This window comes from Ochotona curzoniae, unplaced genomic scaffold (genome assembly GCF_017591425.1).
Source record: "Ochotona curzoniae isolate NIBS_2020 unplaced genomic scaffold, NIBS_Ocur_1.0 contig_3819, whole genome shotgun sequence".
Lineage (NCBI taxonomy): Eukaryota > Metazoa > Chordata > Mammalia > Lagomorpha > Ochotonidae > Ochotona > Ochotona curzoniae.
In genome coordinates, this window is record NW_024466004.1 from 56032646 (window position 1) to 56052963 (window position 20318).

The 20318-nt window shown below is 42.9% G+C and overlaps 1 protein-coding gene across 5 annotated transcripts in view; it reads right to left on the reverse strand.

The window, feature by feature from the left end:
* Positions 1–1955: 1955 nt before the first annotated feature.
* Positions 1956–20318, reverse strand: part of SNX3 (sorting nexin 3) — a 37229-nt gene continuing 18866 nt past the window's right edge. For 3 of the 5 annotated variants that reach the window (XM_040983860.1, XM_040983859.1, XM_040983858.1), the window contains exons 2-4: positions 8283–8378; positions 3382–3506; positions 1956–2369 (exon numbers count right to left, since the gene is read on the reverse strand). In XM_040983860.1, the coding sequence (XP_040839794.1) occupies positions 2264–2369; positions 3382–3506; positions 8283–8378 (327 nt within the window). In that variant the 3' untranslated portion in view covers positions 1956–2263. The remainder of the gene's footprint in view (positions 2370–3381; positions 3507–8282; positions 8379–20318) is intronic. The other 2 variants (XM_040983862.1, XM_040983861.1) reach the window with 2 other exon arrangements.

A 20318-nucleotide genomic window follows, 5' to 3' on the forward strand; every position in this document is an offset into this window, starting at 1 on the left:
AATCCTAAATGGGCGCTGGTTCACATCTCGGCTACTCCACTTCCCTGCCTATAGCCTGAGAAAGCAGAAAAAGGATGGCCCAGGGCCTTGGGACCCTGCACCGGTGTGAGACCCAGAAAATCTCCTGGTTTCAGACTGGCTCAGCTCTGGCTGTTGTGGCCACTTGGGGAGTGAATCAGAGAATGGTTCACTCTCCTTCTCTCTGTAAATTTGACTTTCCAATAAAAATAAATACATCTTAAAAAACCCACTATCTACTTCCAAAGCTGTGACGGAGCTCAGAGTGGGACAGCTGCAGATGAGCCCTCTCGTGCCTCAGTGCAAACACTGGCCTGCTGTGCTGCAGCAGGCAGCCACTGAGCCTGGATCCACAGCCCAACACACTGTTCTCTCAGCTGCTCCACCTGTGAAAGCCAATGAGCCTGCAATCTCTGTTGGTTGGGTCTGGTCTTTCCCAATCCCGTAGCTACCACAACAACTTTTTGCTGGGTTTCAGTGACACTGTCCCAAGTGATCAATACCCAAAGGGCCCTCAAAGCCTGTGGCGAGCGTTCCGCTGTGGGGGGCATCCTGGGCCTCCCCCTCTGGGATTCTAGTAGCTTCTCCCACCTGTAAAAACCAGACTATATTTAGGCAAAAATGAAATGTCTCCCCGGGGGGGGGGGGCAAGCCATCCCTGGCTGAAAGCCACTGCTTTAGGGAAATCATTCAGTTTAGCAGACTCATCATGCCCTGTTCTGCCAGCCTTGGAGTTTCTTTCTCTAGCTCATGGAAATGCAGTTAGGGAGCTGCTTAGCTTTGTAGCTTTTGCAGTGACTGAAGCTCTCAGTATCCGGGAATTGTGAAATACTGCTTAAGCAATGAAGGGCCTTACCAGAATGCAACTCTTGGCTTCTTCCTATGACTTCCTATTCTCCACCTTTGTGGGGCCAAGACCTCAACCTCTTTCCGCTCAGATGGACTAGTCCGTGTCAGAGAAGAGGCCTATGAAATAGCTGGAGAACACTTCTTTATTTGGGGATCTAACTCCAGGTCACGGTTGGTCCCTAGTTCAGCAGAGGAAGTGCAGATTCATCTGGAGACCCCATCCATGGCTGCAAGCAGCTGGCGACAGCACAGGGCAGGGGCAGGAAGCCATGGACTTTCTCATCTCCTATCACGTCAGGGTAGAACACTTCTCCCCCTAAAGAGGACAATGCGTGCCACTACCCCATGTCAAAGTAAGCACAGCACAAATCTGCTAACTACAGAGAGGATTATTATACTCTTGTGAAGTTTAAACAAGTCACTCGGATGAATTAGGGGAAAAAAGTTCTTCTGAGAAGTAGGAGGTATGGTATGGACTCATCTTAAATGGCCTTTTAAAGAATGACTTGAGATTATAAGCTACTTTTCAAATACACAGAATGCTGCATAACAACTCGCTAAGCTTTAAGGAATGCCTCTTTTTTTTTTAAGTACATCACTTTTTGTTGTCTAAAACACCCCATTCAGAGGGCGGAAGCACATCTGATATTACCTCTGCTGGAAGAGGAGTGGAGTTACAGGACTGAAAGGCATGATCAGTAAATAATTCCTCTCCACAAGAGAGCCAAGCAAAGCCGGGAGGGAGAAGAGTCAGAGGCAACACAATTGGTACATATCTGAAATGCATTTCCATTTTTATTTGAAAACAACCTAAATTTTTAGACAAATGATTTTAGTATATAAATTTTATTTTATTTTTATACAGAATATAAAGATTTCCCTCATTAATCTTCCATGTGAAGGGTCTTACAGGCCTGAAGGAAGAGACTTTTTTTGCACACAAATGTAGATCTCACGTGGTTGGTACTGGAAACATGGTGTAGTGCTCCTACACATAAATTAGGCCGAGTGACATCACACACGTCAAGGGGCAAGGGGAAGAAACATTCTAGTTAATCAGATTCAAGAAGCAAACATGACACAAAAACTGTGCAAATGAGACAAAGTAATTTTAGTTAGGACAGAGTGGATTGTACTAGGAGATTTGTGAGGCTATAGTGTACACCACATCAAACAGCAAGGAAGAGCTATTCGTATAGAAAGGCTGGGGTGAGGGGGTTTTCACTAAAGCAAATTAACTTCTTGTCAACTGCCAAAACAAAACACAACTGAGCATGTGAGTGTTAGTTCACTGAAGGCATGTTACGCCAGCTCCTGTGCAGCATGCTAAGTTAGAACTTCTTCACTGGTGCCTATGAATCACAAATGGTCACGTTTTGCCCCTTCTCACCAAATCTCAGGCATGTCTTATTTTAGATGGAGTATAGCTTTTATCTATGATTTCATCCTGTAAAAACATGTGAAGACAACGTTCATTCTGGGCCAGCGGGTGACCAGCAACCCTGGGAATAAAAAATGCACATTTAAATTGAGTACAACGGCTTAGTAGTAGTGTGCAAACACACACAAGCAGTTTATTACTGACAAGTCTTACCCTGGACTGCCCATAAAGCTACACTCTATCAAATAATGGTATGTCTTCTCCTCTAGTTCACAAGATTAATTCAGAACACAATTAAACATAGATCAATCTTGCACAGTTTCCTGGCATGGTTGCCTGATTAACTTCTTACACATTCACTGACATATAAGGAATTTGAGTAGATTTTATGTTAAAAGTGAAATATGTCAATGGACTAAGAAATTACAGTCTTCTCCTGGCATAACATTGGCTCTTAAAAACAGGTATAGAGAATCCTCAAATCTTCATGGACAAATACACAATACAGTTTTTTTAAAAAAATAAATTTCCAACTTTTTTTGCACCCAATTAATTTAATTTTTCCAAAAATTTTGAAGCCTTTTTGTCTGGCAGTTCATGTAGGAGTAAATTAAAAGCTAGAAAAACTGGTCTAGGTTTATCAAGCGTTTCTACAGAAAAAAGCAAACAGTCCTAAGTTTTACGTTTTCAAAAGAATACATTTTGCATGAAAATTAAAAATGTACACCTTTACGTAAGACATGCTGATAATAAGCTCCATCTGCAATCAAACAAAATGATTGCAAGTGTATTGTTAGCTTTATTGTTCATGCCAGAGCATACCGTAAATCAGAAAGAATCATAGGTAAAACTATATTTTTTAAATGCTGTAATTTTAAATGTAATTTGCATAAATTATCCAAGAAAAACAAATAGAAAACTTAGGCCAACACAAAGCTACTCATTTCAATTACTCAGGTGTGTTAATATTTATCACATGATATTCAACTTGTCAAATACTTTTATATTGCTTGAAAAGAAAGTTAGGAAATGGCCAGAAGCAAAGGTGCGTTCATAGTTGAACTCACCACCGAGTTACTAAAAGAGTCTCCAAGCACCATTCACATACACATTGTGGAACAGAAAGCACTTACTTGTTTATAAACTGCTCCAGCCCTTGCTTCCTTTCTTCAATAAAACTGTCATCAAATATTCCATCATCTCCTCTAAAAGGAAGTTGACGCAAAAATGCTTTCCCAGGGAGTGGGGGGACTACAACCTAAAAAGCGAAGAAAGAACATTCTTGACTCCACCGACTGGGCTGTGGAAGTTTATAAAGCACATCCTGAAGGTCAAGTATACCACCCCCTCCATGAGAGCCATCTTATTCTCACACTTGTTCAAATAGAAGAAAGTTACTTTCAAAAAGAAACAAACATTGAAAAGACTGTCCTGGAAGCAAGATAACCTAATGTGGGCCAACGCTCCTCAAAGGCTTGGGTCTGGCACTCCAGAGAAGTGTATAACAAGCATTCACTCAACTGACGTGAGGTTCGCTGTGCTCCCCTGGAACTGATAACACATGGGAATGAAATGCTGTGTTCCCACTGCAAATGGCTGGATTCGAATTTTGTGCTAAACATCTGCAAGTTTCTTCCTTGTGTCTGAGGTGATGACAAAATACACAACCACATTTGTCACCACCCTTCCAACTTTCTTTCCAATCTCCTACTCTAGATCTTGCCCTAAAGACCTGCCATTTCATCTTTCCACAATCACTACCAGAAAGTCCTAAATCCAGCCCCCACTTAGGTTCAAAACCTAAGAGAACCAACTTGGGTTGATCTTTTCCTCCTGGGAATTATCTGAGGACCAACTCACTTCAGCTAGGAAATAGCTCTTCATCACACAGTTGACTTGGGCTTCTCCAATGTGGCACCCTGCCACTCTGAACCATGTGATTCTGTTATTGGGGGTTGCCCAGTGCACTGCACCACATCCGGTAGCATTCCCGCACGCACCCTCTACCCAACAGCTGCCTGTGTAGCCTGTCCTCATGACAAGAAAAAAAATCTCCAGACATCGCCAAATGTTGCCTGGAGGAAAACTGTCCTATTAACACCTTCAAACCGAAAACTCTGCTTTAGGATTCTAATGGTTCAAAAGAGTTGGACATACTGTAGAAGATCAAAGGTCTTAAACGACCAGTCACTTAGCTGGATCCTCATCCTATATCCAAACAGAAAAGGTTTCGGCAAACAATCAGTATGTGGAAAAATGCAAATAACAAACATATATTCAAAATACTTCTTACTGCAGGTAACACATTCTATCAGAGTGAAAATTTTAATTTTTAGTTGTTCTCTCTAGAAACTTTTCCTAAAACAATGACTTTATAGAACAAAAAAGTGAACTAGCAATTCAACAGCATACAAATACAAATAAGCAAAAATCAAATGATAGCAAAGAAACATGAAACCAGATGCCTAACACATATAATTCCTCCCAGATAGTCAATGATTAAACACGCAAGTTTGCTTTATCATTCATCAATCTCTCCCCATAACAGCACTGTTAAATCACGTGTTGCGATCTGCAAGTTCTATCCTTGGGAAGCAAGGGATTCCAACCACAGAGTACCTGGTAAGCAGGAAAAAAAATCACTTGCTACAAAGCTACGAGCTACAGCCTATGATATGAAAAAGGACTCGAGAACACATATACTAAATAAATGACCACTATTAACCCAGGGAAGAATTTAACATGAAATTGAGCAAAAAGAACATCATATATGTAAAGATACACTCTAACATATATTAAGAGAGTCCTTCAAATGGTCGGTAAGACTGCGTGCAATGGGACTAATCACCCACAATCATGAGCAGCTCGTATGGCTGAGCTCCCAAAAGATCCTCTTCAACATCGCATTCTTTCTGCTTATATAGTCTGAAAAGATCTAATTAGACTTTCTTACACCACTTTAAGCTATGAATCCAAAGATCTGTGTATGCATGCGGGATGAGAAACAGGCAGATGCCAGTGGACCTCACATACTGAAAGTCAGAGCACACTCAAAGGAAAGCTGAGAGACCTAACCAGTACCACCAGGAAAGATACAAAGTCACCTCATTTGATCGTAGTTAAAACTACTAACATGATAACCTGACTATACTATTGTTAGCAATACCATACCACGAGTAAAATTTCCACACAAGGTGAATGTTAAATGTGAAGCATGTGCTTCAAAAGACACCACGAAGAAGGTGAAAAGGAACCCACAGCCAGGGAGATTTCTGCATCCTGTATCTGATAAGGAAACTGTGTTTTTCGTGTGTTCTAGCTATAACACCAAGTAAAGAAACAAACAACAAGATAAGTAGGCAATGGACTTGAATGAACATTAATCCAAAGAAGGCACCTACATGGCCAGTAATGACACCAAAAGATCATTCACATTATTAGCCATCAGGCATGAGGAAAATCACAGCCAACAGTAAATGAGACAGCACTTCCACAGCTGTAATGCAGAGCAGGAGCAGGTGGAGAGAAGTGAGACCTTCATATGGCTGGTGGGAATGGGAACAGGGCAGCTGCTCTGGAACACAGCCTGCAGAAGTGTTATGCCTAAGAGAAATGAAAGCAGGTCCGACAAAAATATGTGCATAAATGTTCACAAGAGTACTAATCACAGTCTCGAAAAAATAATAACCTGAATAGCCACTAAATGATGAATAGACAAATAAATCATGGCATATCCACAACAGGATGTCATTTATCAACACAAAGAAATGAAGTACTGATATATATTACAACCGGCTGACCCTTAGAAACCTGCCAAATGAAATGAGCCACACGCAGAAGAGCACATATTCTATGATCTTCTGGTTATTTTAAGGAAAGCTGGGCATACAACTTAAGCTCAAATATTTGTTAAATGCCATGTACCATTTTTGTCCCTGGGGAAACAGCTTAGCTGTTGCTTATAGCTACAAGAGGAGAAATCAGAAGTGATTAATGAGAATAGGCTTCTTTTAAAATTGACAATGATGTTTGTATAGCTCTAAATACTACTGAACTGTACACTTTAAATGAATGAATATGAATGTGGGTGGGCATTTGGTCTAGCATGATGTCAGAACACATGCATTCCAAATCAGAGCATTTGAGACTGGTTCCTGGTTCTGGCTGATTTCAGCTTCCTGCCAATGAGGACCCTGGCAGGAGCAGAGATGGCTCCAGCGTTGGGGACCTTTTCCTCATGTGGGAGAGACAGATGGATTGCTGGGCTCCTGGTCTCAGCCTGGCCAGACCCGCACTGTTCTGGGTATTTTGGGAGAAGGAACTAGCTCTCTCTTGCTCTGCTGACTCTCTGTAAAGTACATGAAAATGAAACACTAAAATATAAAAAAGGTGAAGAATATATTGAGTACATTTGTAAAACATTCCAGCACGCCATGGCAGGAGCAACACACAGAAAAGCTCCAAGCCTATGATCACAATTCTACTTCCCCTATCAAAAACACTGTATCATCTCTCCCTTTCTACTAGCTGTCACAGACCAAACCCCAAGGCTATAATAGATACAACAGCAAGGAATTACTTGAGGTTGGGCATATAGATTAGCAAAATGTTTTAATTTAGAAACTGACCTTTGTGTTTTAGGGAACTTAGCTAATAACAGAAATATTGTCAGTGGGAAAAATAGTTTCAAAAGTGGCTGAAACATTTGCTTGCCTATTTAGGAATAAAGATTGATCAACCAAATATGCACAACTTACAATTGGCTGGAAGACCTAAATGTGTATGACAGACCAGCTGGGAAAGGAGGGATGATGCAACAGTGCTCCTTTCTTTCTACTACATCTTTTTCTTTTTCTATGATTTACTTATTTTTATTTGAAAGACAGATGTACAAAGAAAAGAGACAAAGATCTTTCGTCTGCTGGTTTACCTCCCCAGGTGGCTGACATGGCCAGAGCTGAGCTGATCCAAAGCTAGGAGCCAGGAGCTTCTTCTGGGTCTCCCACACTGGTGCAGGGTCCCAAGGCTTTGGGCCGTCCTCTACTGCTTTATCCCATCACAAGTAGGGAGCTGGATGGGAAGTGAAGCAGCCAGGACATGAACTGGTGCCCACAGGAGATCTTAGCACTTGAAGGGAGAGGATCAGCCAATCAAACCATTGGACCAGACCCACCTGCTTCATCTTCCTATTTATTCAGCAGAAAGGGACAGACATAGAGACAGAACACTCTTATGTGTTGCTTCACAGCAGCCAGGGCTAGGTCAGGCTGGAGGCGGAGCTGGGACTTCAATCTGGGTCGCTCATGGGGTTAGCAGGGACCCAATTAATTGAGCAATCAAATACTGCCTCCCATGGTGTTCATCTACTCCATTTCAGTCACAAAGTAACTTTTCATCCATGACTCCAAGCCTCTGAAGCCATTCTGGTACAGGGCTGAAACCAGAGACATCAGGGATGGAATTTGCTCCACCTCATTTATTTTGAAGCCAAAGCCACCATCAAATTTCCTTCTAAGAGAAGCCAATTCTTATCAAGGGAATGTGTTCTCCAAGTTACAGACAGCCACCCCGATCAGGGCCACCCCTGAGGAAAATCTAAAGAATCTGTACATCTTACACAACGGTAACTGCTGTTTTACAAAAACTGTTCTTTGTACACATGTGGCGATGAAAAAGTATACTTATGACAAAATTGGAAATACACTGACAGGAGATGTATGGAGGAAGAGAAGTGCCAAGAGGTATGGAGAAGGTGAGGTGGAATAGAAGACAGAAAGGAAGAAGGTGAAGCAAGAAACTTCTGAGAAGTGTTTCTCAAGTGAGCTGGCAAAGGCCGTGGCTGGGCATTCAAGAAGACAGGAGAGTTCCCAGCAAAACTACAATGGCTCTTCTCCAACCTGTGAAATCATATGAGACTGAGCTATTTGAAAACAAGAAATTGTGCCTGTTTTTCTACCTGACTTTATCCAACATAATTTTTCTGAAAGGTCTTCAACATTGAAACCTGAGACATTTTCGTTTAAAACCAACTCACCTTGCTCTCTCTTTCTAATTCACTTCGCAGCCACTCAAAGTCACTGTATCTTCTTCTAACAGTTGATTCCTTCAGCTTGAAAATTGGAAGATTTGTCTGAAACAAAAAAAGTCATTGCTAAGTTGAAATGGTTAAGGAGGTTTCAAAAAAAGGGGTGGGTGGAGGGCAAATCTGTCAGATTAACAGTCTTGTTACCTTAGATAAAAAAAAAAATTAACTTATTAAGACTTTTTAAAAAAACCTATAACAACAACACATTGCTGGTGGCAAGAGAAGAGTAACTTGTTTAAACTAGAATACAATTTCTAAAATACATCTTTATGGGAAAGTGCAGTAGCCTACTGGCTAAATCTTCACCTTGCAACCACCAGGGTCCCATTTGGGCACTAGCTGTGTTCAGGTGGCTCCACTTCCCATCCAGCTCCCTGCGTGTGGCCTGGGAGGTAGAGGATGGCCCAAAGCCTTGGGACCCTGCACACATGTGGGAGACCAGGAAGCGGCTCCTGGCTCCTGGCTTTGGATTGGCTTAGCTCCCAGCCCTGAGGGAGCGAACCAGTAGATGGAAGATCTTTCTGTCTCTCCTTCTCTCTGCAAATCTCCAATAAAAAAATGAATCTTTAAAAAAAAATCTTTATATGTACGTTTTGGTTGTCACTGCCTGAGGTTATTTACATAAAGCCAGCTCTGTTACCTAGCTTAGCCAGTACCTCATATTCAGTGTCCAGAGGGAAATTAGACGCTACCTACTTGTAAATGAAATACAAGACACTGTTATGAGGACTAGATTAAATCTTGCATAATCAAAGAAATGAGTAAGGCTTTTAAAAGTTTTACTTCTTTAAGTACACATTTATGGGGTGCAAAAACCAGAGAAATGAATGAGAACGTAGACACTGCTCGTTACTGGCTGCAGTCACCCGGTTGAGCCTGGGCGACAACCACTTAGCCCGCTCACCCACGGTGACGTCCACCCACCACCAGCCTCTGCCCTCTTTCCTGGCCCATCCCCACCTCTGACTGTAAAACATTCTTCTTAAATTATTATTCCTTCTAAAGAAAGCAAGGAAGCATATTCCTTGATTCAACCTTTGCTTCTAGAACTACAAAATATTTTCAAGTGGAAAAGAGAAAAAATTCCATCCGAAGGGCAGGCAACGTGTTCCACTTTGCACACAGGAACATCTCTGACTTGTAAAATCATTGCTAGGAACATTTTTCTCATGTTAAACCTAATGCTACTGGTAAATACTTGTCATTCAGCAAAAGAAAAGCTCTTTATTCAGGTCCTTAAATCCATTTTGTAGTGGCCTCAATTTTTTTCCCCGAGTATATTAATTCCTCTGTGTTGTATACCTTACAGTCTGGAATCCTCTACAGATGCGATTGGGCATAACAGTGTATAAATTTCAAGCATGAAACTCAATCTCAAAAGAGGTTTAAAAGCACTTGAATTTTCTTTCCCAGGTAACCACAACATTTGTTCATTGTATTAATGACTCAGAGCAAAACTGCACCTAACAAGACTCTCATTATACTAAAAGTCAAGCTTATATTTAGAGGTGCTGGTTTGTTGTACAGAAAGGTACTCTCATTTCCCACAGGGACTAAAATCGCATCCCCCGGAGAGCAGGACGCTAATTCCCAGAAAGAAAGCACAGGATTATTTCTCTCTAATTTCACCCATTGGCTTTTTAACCAAGTTCACCCTTCCGCATTAAAATATGAAGTCTTTGTAAGTGTCTAAAGATAGAAAGGCCTTTACAGAGCTGAGTGTTTTCTGCAGGTGAGATTTTACATTTTGAATTCCCTCCTCTCAAATTACTTCACAAAAGGGATTAACTGCTCTCTTTATTCAGTATGTTAAGATCAAGCCTGTGAAAAGAGTTCCTGAAGAATTTTCATACTTCTGGGTACGGAAGTCTATAAAGTTAATCTCTGAAACAACATATCAAGCTTACAGGTACAATGTTGAGGGAAAAGTGCCAATTCAGCTCATTTTACCTTCCATTTTCCCTTTTGAACTTTTGACACAATCACGGTTATATCTGATTCACTTTAATAGAGGGGGGAGGAGTAAGTGAGGGAAAAGTCCCTTCCCTTCATGATTAGCTAAAAATCTGATATATTACACATTAAAAAAGGATCACGGTTGATTGAAGAAAAATTCTTTTTTTTTCGTGCTTGCACCTCGCTGTGATGAGTGCTGTTTTAGAGTTTTGACAAAGTCACATCAAGAAACTATTATCTGCTTATTACATGAAAAGTGCTAAGTCCACTTTGTTCACCTTTAGGCACATATTACCCAACAATTAAAATGTCCCATGTCCCACACTGCAGTACCTGGGTTCCAGTTACTAGCTAATGCAGACCTGGGGCAAGGAGGGGGTATGTCAAAGAGGTGGGGAACAGCAGCTGACTCAGGTAGATGAGCTCTTGTCACCGCGTGCAAATCAGTAGGATTAAGTTCCCAGTACCTGTCTCAGCAGGTTGCCTGCCGCCATTGTGAACCAGAAGAAAGGGTGTGTCTTTGTCCCTCTGCCTTTCAAATGAGAATTTAAATAAGTTTTTAAAAATTAGGATGGGCGGGCCGGGCACAACAGCGTAAAGGTTAAGGTCCTCGCCTTGAACACACCGGGATCCCATAGGGGCGCTGGTTCTAATCCCAGTAGCTCCACTTCCCATCCAGCTCCCGGCTTTTGGTCTGCGAAAGCAGGCCCAAAGTCTTGGGACCCTGCACCCGCATGGGAGACCAGGAAGAGGTTCCCGGTTCCCGGCTCCGGATTGGAGCAGCACTGGCCATTGTGGTCGCCGGACGGAAGATCTTCCTCTCTGTATATCTGACTTTGTAATAAAAAAAAAAATCTTTAAGTAAAATAAAAATAAAAATTAGGATGGGCGAACAACACTGTGACACGGCAGGGTAGCCACTGACTGCAGTGCCAGCCAGCATCTCTATGGGCACTGGTTCTAGTAACTGGCGGCTCCACTTCCAGTCCAGCTCCCTGCTGATGCACCTGGGGAAGCAGTGGGAGAAGGGCCCTCCATCCTTGGAATCCTGCCACTTATGCAGGAGGAAACCTGGAAGAAGTTCCTGGCTCCTGCCTTTGGCCTAACGCAGCCTCAGCCACTGTAACCATTTGCAGTATGAACCAGGGAATGGAAGATCTCTCTAACTCTGCCTTTCAAATAAATACATCTTCCAAAAAAAATTTCTTATGTAACCACAGAACAAGGACCAAACAAACATAGGACATTCAACATGACAAACATATTCAAAATTTCCTCACTGCTTCAATGGTATTTATGATTTTCATTTATTTTATATTTATTTTTCTAAAAAGATCTATTTATTTTTATTGCAGGGCAGATTCAGAGACAGAAGGCGAAGGAGAGACACAAGAGAGATCCTCCATTTGTCAATTCACTCCCCAAACAGCCACAATGGCCACAGCAGGGCCAGCCTGAAACCAGGGGTCCAGGCTCCCACACAGAGGCAGGGACTCAAGGTCTTGGGCGATCCTCCGCTGCAGCTGAATTGGAATTGGAGCAGCCAGATCTGGAACCAGAACCCATATGTGATCTGATACTGCAATCAAAAACAACTTGCTACACTAGGCACCAGCCCTCTTTATAATTAGAAAAACAAAAACAGAATCCAACGAAGATACAAGCACTAAGGATTTAGTGTTCCAGTGGGTTCCATGTTGCCTGGATGCTCATATCCCATAATGAAGCACCTGGAATTGAGTCCTGTTTCCATTTTCAACTCAGCTTCCTGCTAATGCATATCTTGAAGCTTACATACTCAGATCTCTGCTACCCGTAAGGAGGACCTGGTAGGAGTTCCTGGTTCCTGGCTTCAGCCTGGCACAGCACAGGGCATTTGGAGATTAAACTAGCAAATGGAAGATCAGACTCTCTAACTGCCTTCAAATAGATGCTTTAAAAATAAAAACCAGATATTTAAATAAGTGTGGTAAAGTGGTGAATGAAAATAACCTTTAGGGCCTGGCGCAGTGGCCTAGCAGCTAAAGTCCTCGCCTTGAATGTACCAGGATCCCATATGGGAACCAGTTCTAATCCCGGCAGCTCCACTTCCAATCAAGTTTCCTGCTTGTGGCCTGCGAAAGCAGTCGAGGACGGCTCAAAGCCTTGGGACCCTGCACCCTAGTGGGAAACCTGGAGGAAGTTCCTGGCTCCTGGCTTCAGATCGATGCAGCACCAGCCATTGCAGTCATTTGGGGAATGAATCATCGGACAGAAGAACATTCTCACTGTCTCTCCTCTTCTCTGTATGTCTGACTTTGTAATAAAAAAATAAAATAAATCTTAAAAAAAAAACAATCTTTAGATTCTGGTGTAGGGTATTACTGATAAAAACAACAAACACTGATTTACACTTGCCAATTGGCTTATAATACAATGCATTCTGGAGTATGGTTGCTCATTTATTTTTTATGACTTATTTTTATTTGAAAGTTAAAGTATAAGAGAGAAGGAGAGTTAGGAAGAGAGAGAGAGAGAGAAAGAAAAGGGGAAGGGAAAAGGAAAGGGGAAGGGGAAGGGGAAGGGGAAGGGGAAGGGGAAGGGGAAGAGAAGAGAAGAGAAGAGAAGAGAAGAGAAGAGAAGAGAAGAGAAGAGAAGAGAAGAGAAGAAGCAGAATCGATCTTGCACCCACTGGTTTATTCAACAAATAACCACAAGGTTGGGCCAGTGTAAGAAGCCAGGAGTCAGGAGCTCCTTCCAGAGTCCCCACATGGCTGCAGGGGCCCAGAGACTTCTGCCAACCTCCGCTATTCTCCAGGCCATGAGCAGGGAGTAGGACTGGCAGAGAGGCAGGTGCGACTCAAACGGGCCCGTATGGGATGCGGTGCTATAGGTGGAGACTGCAGAGCGGTATCATAGTGCTGACCCCAAGGCCGTCCATTTTCCATTACATCTACCTTTTAAAGTGGGGGAAATTATCTTTAACATTTTGGTCATTTTACTTTTATTTACTTTAATTACATACACATTTTCCAACTATTAACTACTCTGAGTTTCCTTTTTTCATTCTTTTTAGGGTTTCTTTTTATTTCTTATAAATTATTGGAAAAAAAAAGAAAGTATATTTGTTTATAAGTAGCCTTCTGGACCATTTTATGTTTCTACATATGAAGCCTTGCTTCACTTACAATTTTTTTTTTAAAGCATTCACTTTTTTTTTAAATTAGAAAGGCAGATGTACAGAGAGAAGAAGAGATAAAGATTTTCTGTCTGCTGGTTCACTCCCTAAGTGGCTGCTCTGGCTGGAGCTGAGCCAATCCAAAGCCAGGAGCCTGGAGCTTCTTTCGGGTCTCCCATGGAGGTGCAGGGTCCCAAGGCCTTGGGCCATCTTCTACTGCTTTCCCAGGCCACAGGTAGGGAGCTGGATAGGAAGCTGGGCAGCCAGGATTAGAACCAGAACCCAAATGGGATTCTGATTACTGCAAGGTGAGGATTTAGCCAATTGAGCCATCACACCATCCTGTACTTAAAACTTAAACATCAAAAAAAAAAAGCAGATGAATGTTGAAAGGCAAAGTCCCAGACACAGACACACAGACACATACAGAGACACACAGTGGTTATCTTCCATTTGCTGGTACATTCCCCCAATGCCTGCCAACTGCTGGGGTTGTGTTAGACCAAAGCCAGGAACTTAAAGATCATCTAGATCTTGCATGTGGGTGACAGAGGCCCAACTATTTGGACTCTTCTCTACTGCTTTCCCAGATGCACTGCCAAAGAACTGGACTGGAAGCACGGTATCAGAAACTCACGCTGGGCTTTGAACTGGGTCCTCTAACATAGGATGCTAGTGTTGTGGATAGTACTTTAAGCCACTGCACCATGTTGGTCCCTATTGCTAATTTAAAAGAATTCCAAAGACTGGCATTGTGGCTCAATGGGTTATGATGCCCTACTTGACAAACAGGGCCAATCATTTGTGCTTGCTTCTTAATAGAATACAGCAGTATTTTATTTATTTCTTTTTGTTGAGATGCAGAGAGAGAGAGAGAGAAAAAAAAAAAAAACTGCTATCTGTTGGTTTATTCAACAAATGTCTATAATGGTGGGGATGGGCCTGGGGCCAATTACTTTAGTCATCACTGCTATCTCTCAAGGACTACACAGAAAGGAAGCTTAAGTCAGGAACGGAACCAGGAAGTGTAATTCAGGCAACCTAATGTAGGACGCAGTGTCTTAACCACTGGGCTAAGCAATTATTCCAAAAACATTTTCAAAAAGATATTATTTAGGGCCCGACATGATAGCATAGTTGTTAAGGGCCTCGCCTTGCACGTGGCGGGATCCCATATGGTCTCTGGTTCTAATCCCAGCAGCCCTGCTTCCCATCCAGCATGTGGCCTGGGAAAATAGTCGAGGACGGCCCAAAGCCTTGGGACCTTGCACCCGTGTGGGAGACCCAGAAGAGCTCCTGGCTCCTGGCTATGGATTGGCTCAGCTCCAGCTGTTGTCACTTGGGGAGTGAACCATCAGAAGGAAGATCTTCCTCTCTGCCTCTCCTCCTCCCTGTATATCCACCTTTCCAATAAAAATAAATAAATCTTTAAAATATACATATATAACTTATTTATTGGAAAGTCAGATTTATAGAAAGAAAGATCTTCCACCTGCTGGTCCACTCTCCAAGTGGCCACAATGGCCAGAGCTGAGCTGATTTGAAGTCAGGAGCCAAGAGCCTCTTCCAAGCCTCTTCCAAGTCTCTTCCAAGGGTTCCTGGGCTTTGGGTCGTCATCCACTGCTTTTCCGAGCAGTGAGCTAGAAGGGCACAAGCAGGGAGCTAGAAGAGAAGTGAAGCAGCCAGGACACGAACTGACACCCATATGGGATCACGGGCATGCAAGGCAAGGACTTCAGCCACTAGGCTACCACACAGGGCCCTTCATTTATTTATTTCTTTTAAATTAATTTTGGGTCTGGAGCAGTAGGCTAGCAGCTAAAGTCCTCACCTTGAACGCACCAGGATCCCATACAGGCGCCATTTCTAATCCCGGCAGCCCCGCTTCCCATCCAGCTCCCTGCTTGTAACCTGGGAAGGCAGTTGAGGACGGCCTGAGGCCTTTGGACCCTGCTCTTGCATGCGAGACCCAGAGGATGCTCCGAGCTCCTGGCTTCAGATGGGCTCATCTCTGGCTGTTGTGGTCGCTTGGGGAATAAATCAGTAGATGAAGGATCTTCCTCTCTGTATATCTGACTTTCCAATTTTGAAAGGCAGACTGTTTACAAAGAGAGAAAAGACAGAGAGAGCAATTTTCTATTTGCTGATTCATTCCCCTGGCCAAAATGGCTGGAGCTGGGCCAGTCCTAAGCCAGGAGCCTGGATCCTCCTCCGGGTCTCTCATGTGGATGCAGAGGCTCAAGCATCTGGGCTGTCTTCCACTGCTTTCCCAGGCTCATTGGTAGGCAGCTGGATCCAAAGCAGAGTAGTCAGGACTCGAACCAGGGTGCATACGGGATGTTGGCACTGTAGGTGGAAGCTGTACAGGGCTCCAAAAAGATTTTATTTATTAATTATTTTTAGAAGATTTATTTATTTTTATTGGAAAGTCAGATATACAGAGAGAAGGAGAAACAGAGAGGAAGATCTTCCATCTGTCAATTCAAGTTACTGCAATGGCTGGAGCTGCACTGATCTAAAGCCAGGAGCCTTTTCCAGATCTCCCAATGCAGTGCAGGGTCCCAAGCCAAGGTGGTGCAGCCAGTTAAGCTGCCACTTGTGACAGCCAGTCTCAAACCCTCTGCTTCCAGTTCAGCTCCTTACTAACATACCTGAAAAGCAGTGGATGATGGCTCAAGTACTTGAGTCCCTGGAGCCCACATAGAAGATCCAAGATGGAATTCCAGTTTCCTGACTTCAGCCTGGACCAAACGCTATGGTCATTTGGGGAATGAGCTAGCAGACTAAAGCTTGTGCACGCGCTCTCTGCCTTTCAAATACATAACAGACTGAATTCACATTTCCATGTAGTTATTTGTCTGGTTTTAATCATGGGGAGTAAGAATGTCACAGAACAGTCACATACCTGGCCAAACTTAGAGTAGATATGCAAATTTGTAAATACAATAGGCTCACAGTTTAACAGAGTATGAGGAGGGTTTGTTTGTATAGTCTATTTTGCTAGAATGAAGTGATATTTAAAATTCAGGACAACTCTTTATTCTTCTGCATGACTTGGCTTTGCAAAATCATCATGTGTTCTGCAGTATTACCTCACGGAAAGGTGATGGGCTAACTGTAAGTTCTAAGGATAATCATAAAACTAGGAAAGAACAAGACTAAAAGCCTGAGAACTGTCTAGTATTATCTGGTTGCTGTGTATGTGCTCTGATAATACACCAAAAACAAAAATTGCAATGAAATGAGACATATTTGTATGCCTGACACTCTGAAACTGCTAATACTGAATAAGAGCAATGTTCTACAAAAAGTATTACTAACCACAGAAGTAAGATTATCAGGAATCCAAATGGGCATCATACACCAAAGGACAGATTTTGAAACCATGATAAGGTATGGAGATCTAAAACAAGTGCTTCCTCCCAGTCTGAGCACAGGAAACTGCCACATTACTGGCCTCCAAAGAGGCAAGTCCTATACACTTACACAGGCTCATCTAGGAAAGTCAGCAGCTCGCTGATACCCCATCTGTGCCCAGATTATCACTGATAGCCAAGCAGAAAATCAATCCTGAAAATGTGATCCCCTAAACTGGGTACAGAATAGATGTCAGAGAAATGTTTACTAGGTGTGTCTAGTGTTTCTTCAGATAGTGTCACGTGTACATTTGAAAGAGACTGGCAACAACATCAAAAGTATACTCAATAGGCCACACTCTATTCACCAATCCTAAGAGATGTAAATGGATGCCCACGACCGCTCTCATTGAACAGTTGCATTTCTTCAAATATCTACATCTAGAGATGAAGGATAAGCTGAGAAGTGCTTAAGCTATTACCTCCCCCTTCAGCACTTTGGATACTTGTTTTACCCTATCTGGAACAGCATGAATAACTGGAGATATGGTTTATAACCTAGATGAACTCTAACTATGGCTACAGAGAAGTCACTTAAAGGAAGAATAAGCTTTTAGTCTGGAGAACCTTTGAAATGTAGATTGTCACTAAGCCAAGGTATTTGGTTTCTTTCTTTTAAAAAATAAGGACATAGCCTTGCAGTGATACAATTGCTCACCATTTTAAAAGCAGTATCCTTTATGGTATTATTTCGAAAACAGTAGAGAATTATCTGGTTTAGCTTTAATGCATAAACCAAGTAATTCCATATACCTTTCCTACGTTTGTCCATATTCATTATTTGAGGATTAGCAACAAGAAACATTTGTGTTACACTGCAGTTTTCACTGAGTAATCTTTAAGTGAACTGTGTAATAGTTATTCTATAATAAAGAAATAACAGTTTGTAAACATTTACATAATTCTACAGGCTTATGGGGGAAGAAAACTGCTTGTTAGCAGCATAAAAGCTTTCTTTCCAACTCATATCATTCTAAAAACTACACCCCTCAAAAGTGTCACTATCTGGAGAATCTCATTCAACTTTTCAGGACAGAGTTTGAACTCTAGTATTTTATCAAGTACACAGAGAGAAAGACAGCTCCCATCCACTGGCTCACTCTCCAAATGCCAGGAGCGTCTTCCAGGTCTCCCATGTGGACACAGGGTCCCTAGGCTTTGGGTTGTCCTCCACTGTTTTCCCAGGCCACAAGTGGGGAGCTAGATGGGAAACATGGCTGCTGGGATTAGAACTGGTGCCCATGTGGGATCCTGGCACATGTAAGGTAAGTACTCTCTAACCACTAGGCTACCACCATGGACCCCAAAATAAATAAATCTTTTAAAAAAATTTTAAAATGGGCAAAGATTGTTCTTCAAAAACAATAAGACATAGTATGTCATCTCTTTTGGTACAAGCAAAAAGGGACTGAAATCGTCACCTCCTAAAGCTGCCTGCACTGCCATGTGCACGGCAGCATTGTTCACAGTGGTAAGCCTGTACAACTGAGAATCATTAGCTCTGAAGAAGGTCACCCTGCAAGGGCCATGACTTGAGTGGACCCAGACATCATCATGCTAAGTGCAGTCAGACACAGAGAGAAAAATGACAGGACCTCACTTACAGCTGAGTACTAAAAATGTAGATAATTGAAACAGGCTACCAGGATCAGGCTGGGAAGGAAGAAACGGGAAGATGCAGGCCACAGGATACTAAATGGTAAACAGATAAAATGTGAATTACAGTTGTAACTCCTAAATGTGATCAATTTTGGAAGTCTGCATTTTCTTTATTCAAAACCTGAAAAAAGAACTGCTTTTTATTTTCTTTCTAAATGGAGTTTAGCTTTGGTCCATCTTTTTCCTCACCATTAACTTCCTGTTAACAGCCTGTTGTTCAGTGAGGTTGAAACACAACAGTGTTCATTTTTTTTAAAAAAGATGTATTTATTTTGGGCCCGGCAGTGTGGCCTAGTGGCTAAAGTCCTCCCCTTGAATGAGCCAGGATCCCATACGGGTGCCAGTTCTAATCCCGGCAGCTCAACTTCCTGTTCAGCTCCCTGCTTGTGGCCTGCGAAAGCAGTTGAGGGCAGCCCAACGTCTTGGGACCCTGCACCCACCCATGGGAGACCTGGAGGAGGTTCCTGGCTCCTGGCTTCAGATCGACGCAGCACTGACCGTTGCGTTCACTTGGGGAGTGAGTCATCGGACTGAAGATCTTCCTCTCTGTCTCTCTTAAAAATATATATATATATTTATTTATTTATTGCAAAGTCAGATATACAAAGAGGAGAGACAGAGGAAGATTCGCCAACCAATGATTCACTCCCCCAAGCAGCCGCAACAGCCGGAGCTGAACAGTTCTGAAACAAGGAGCCAGGAGCCTCTTCTGGGTCTCCCATGTAGGTATAGGGTGCACAAGACTTCGGGCCATCCTCAACTGCCTTCCCAGGCCACAAGCAGGGAGCTGGATGGGAAGCAGGGCTGCTGGGATTATAACCAGCGCCCATACAGGATCCCAGTGTGCTCAAGGCAAGGACCTTAACCACCAGGTCCCGACGTGGTAGCCTGGTGGCTAAGGTCCTCACTTTGAACTCGCAAGGTCCCAACACGGTTCATTTTTTACCAGATGATCTATTTCTAGGCACCAAGTATGGAACTGACATGTGAGGACTCTTCAAAGGTTAACAGCACAGATGAGCACTGCGGCCTAATGAGTTAAGCTACCACCTGCAACCTGGATCCCATAGGGATGCTGGCTCCAGTCCTGGATGCTCCACTTCCAAGCACCTGCTAATGCACCTGGGAAAGCAGGAGACTGCCCAAATGCTTGAGCCTCTGTTCCCACCAGCGCAACTTGGAAGAAGCTCTGGTCTCCTGGATTGAGCCTTCGCAAACACTTGGGGGAGTGACCCAGGGGATGGAAGATCCCCGTCACTGTCTCCCCGCTTCAATTAGCCTTTCAAGTAACTGAACACAAATTTTTTTTTAAAAAAAAAGTGCATACTCTACAGCTTTCAAAGTTTTTGTGCCAAAATAAGTATATTTCAATTCCATTTTCCATGAACTTTATCTTCATCTACTTGAAAGGTAGAGCCACAAAGACAAAAGAAACCCTGAAATCTGTGGGTTCATTCTCCAAACATGCAACAGCCAGGGCCAGGCCAGGCCATGCGGGTCCATGCGGGCACAGGTACCCAGGCCACTTCAGTCTTCATCTGCCACCTTCCAGGATACACTAGCAGAATGCTGGATGTGTAGTGGAATAGCCAGGACAGGAAGGAGTATTCTAACCTCACAGCTACAATATCTGCCTCTTCATGACTTTTTGAAATTTTAACTAACTTACTTCATTTTTTGAAAGGCAGAGCAATAGAGAAAGGAGGAATAAAAATCTTTTGTCCACTGGTTCACTCTCCAAATGGCCACAGCAGCTGGAACCAGGCCAGGCTGAAGATGGGAACCTGGAACTCCATC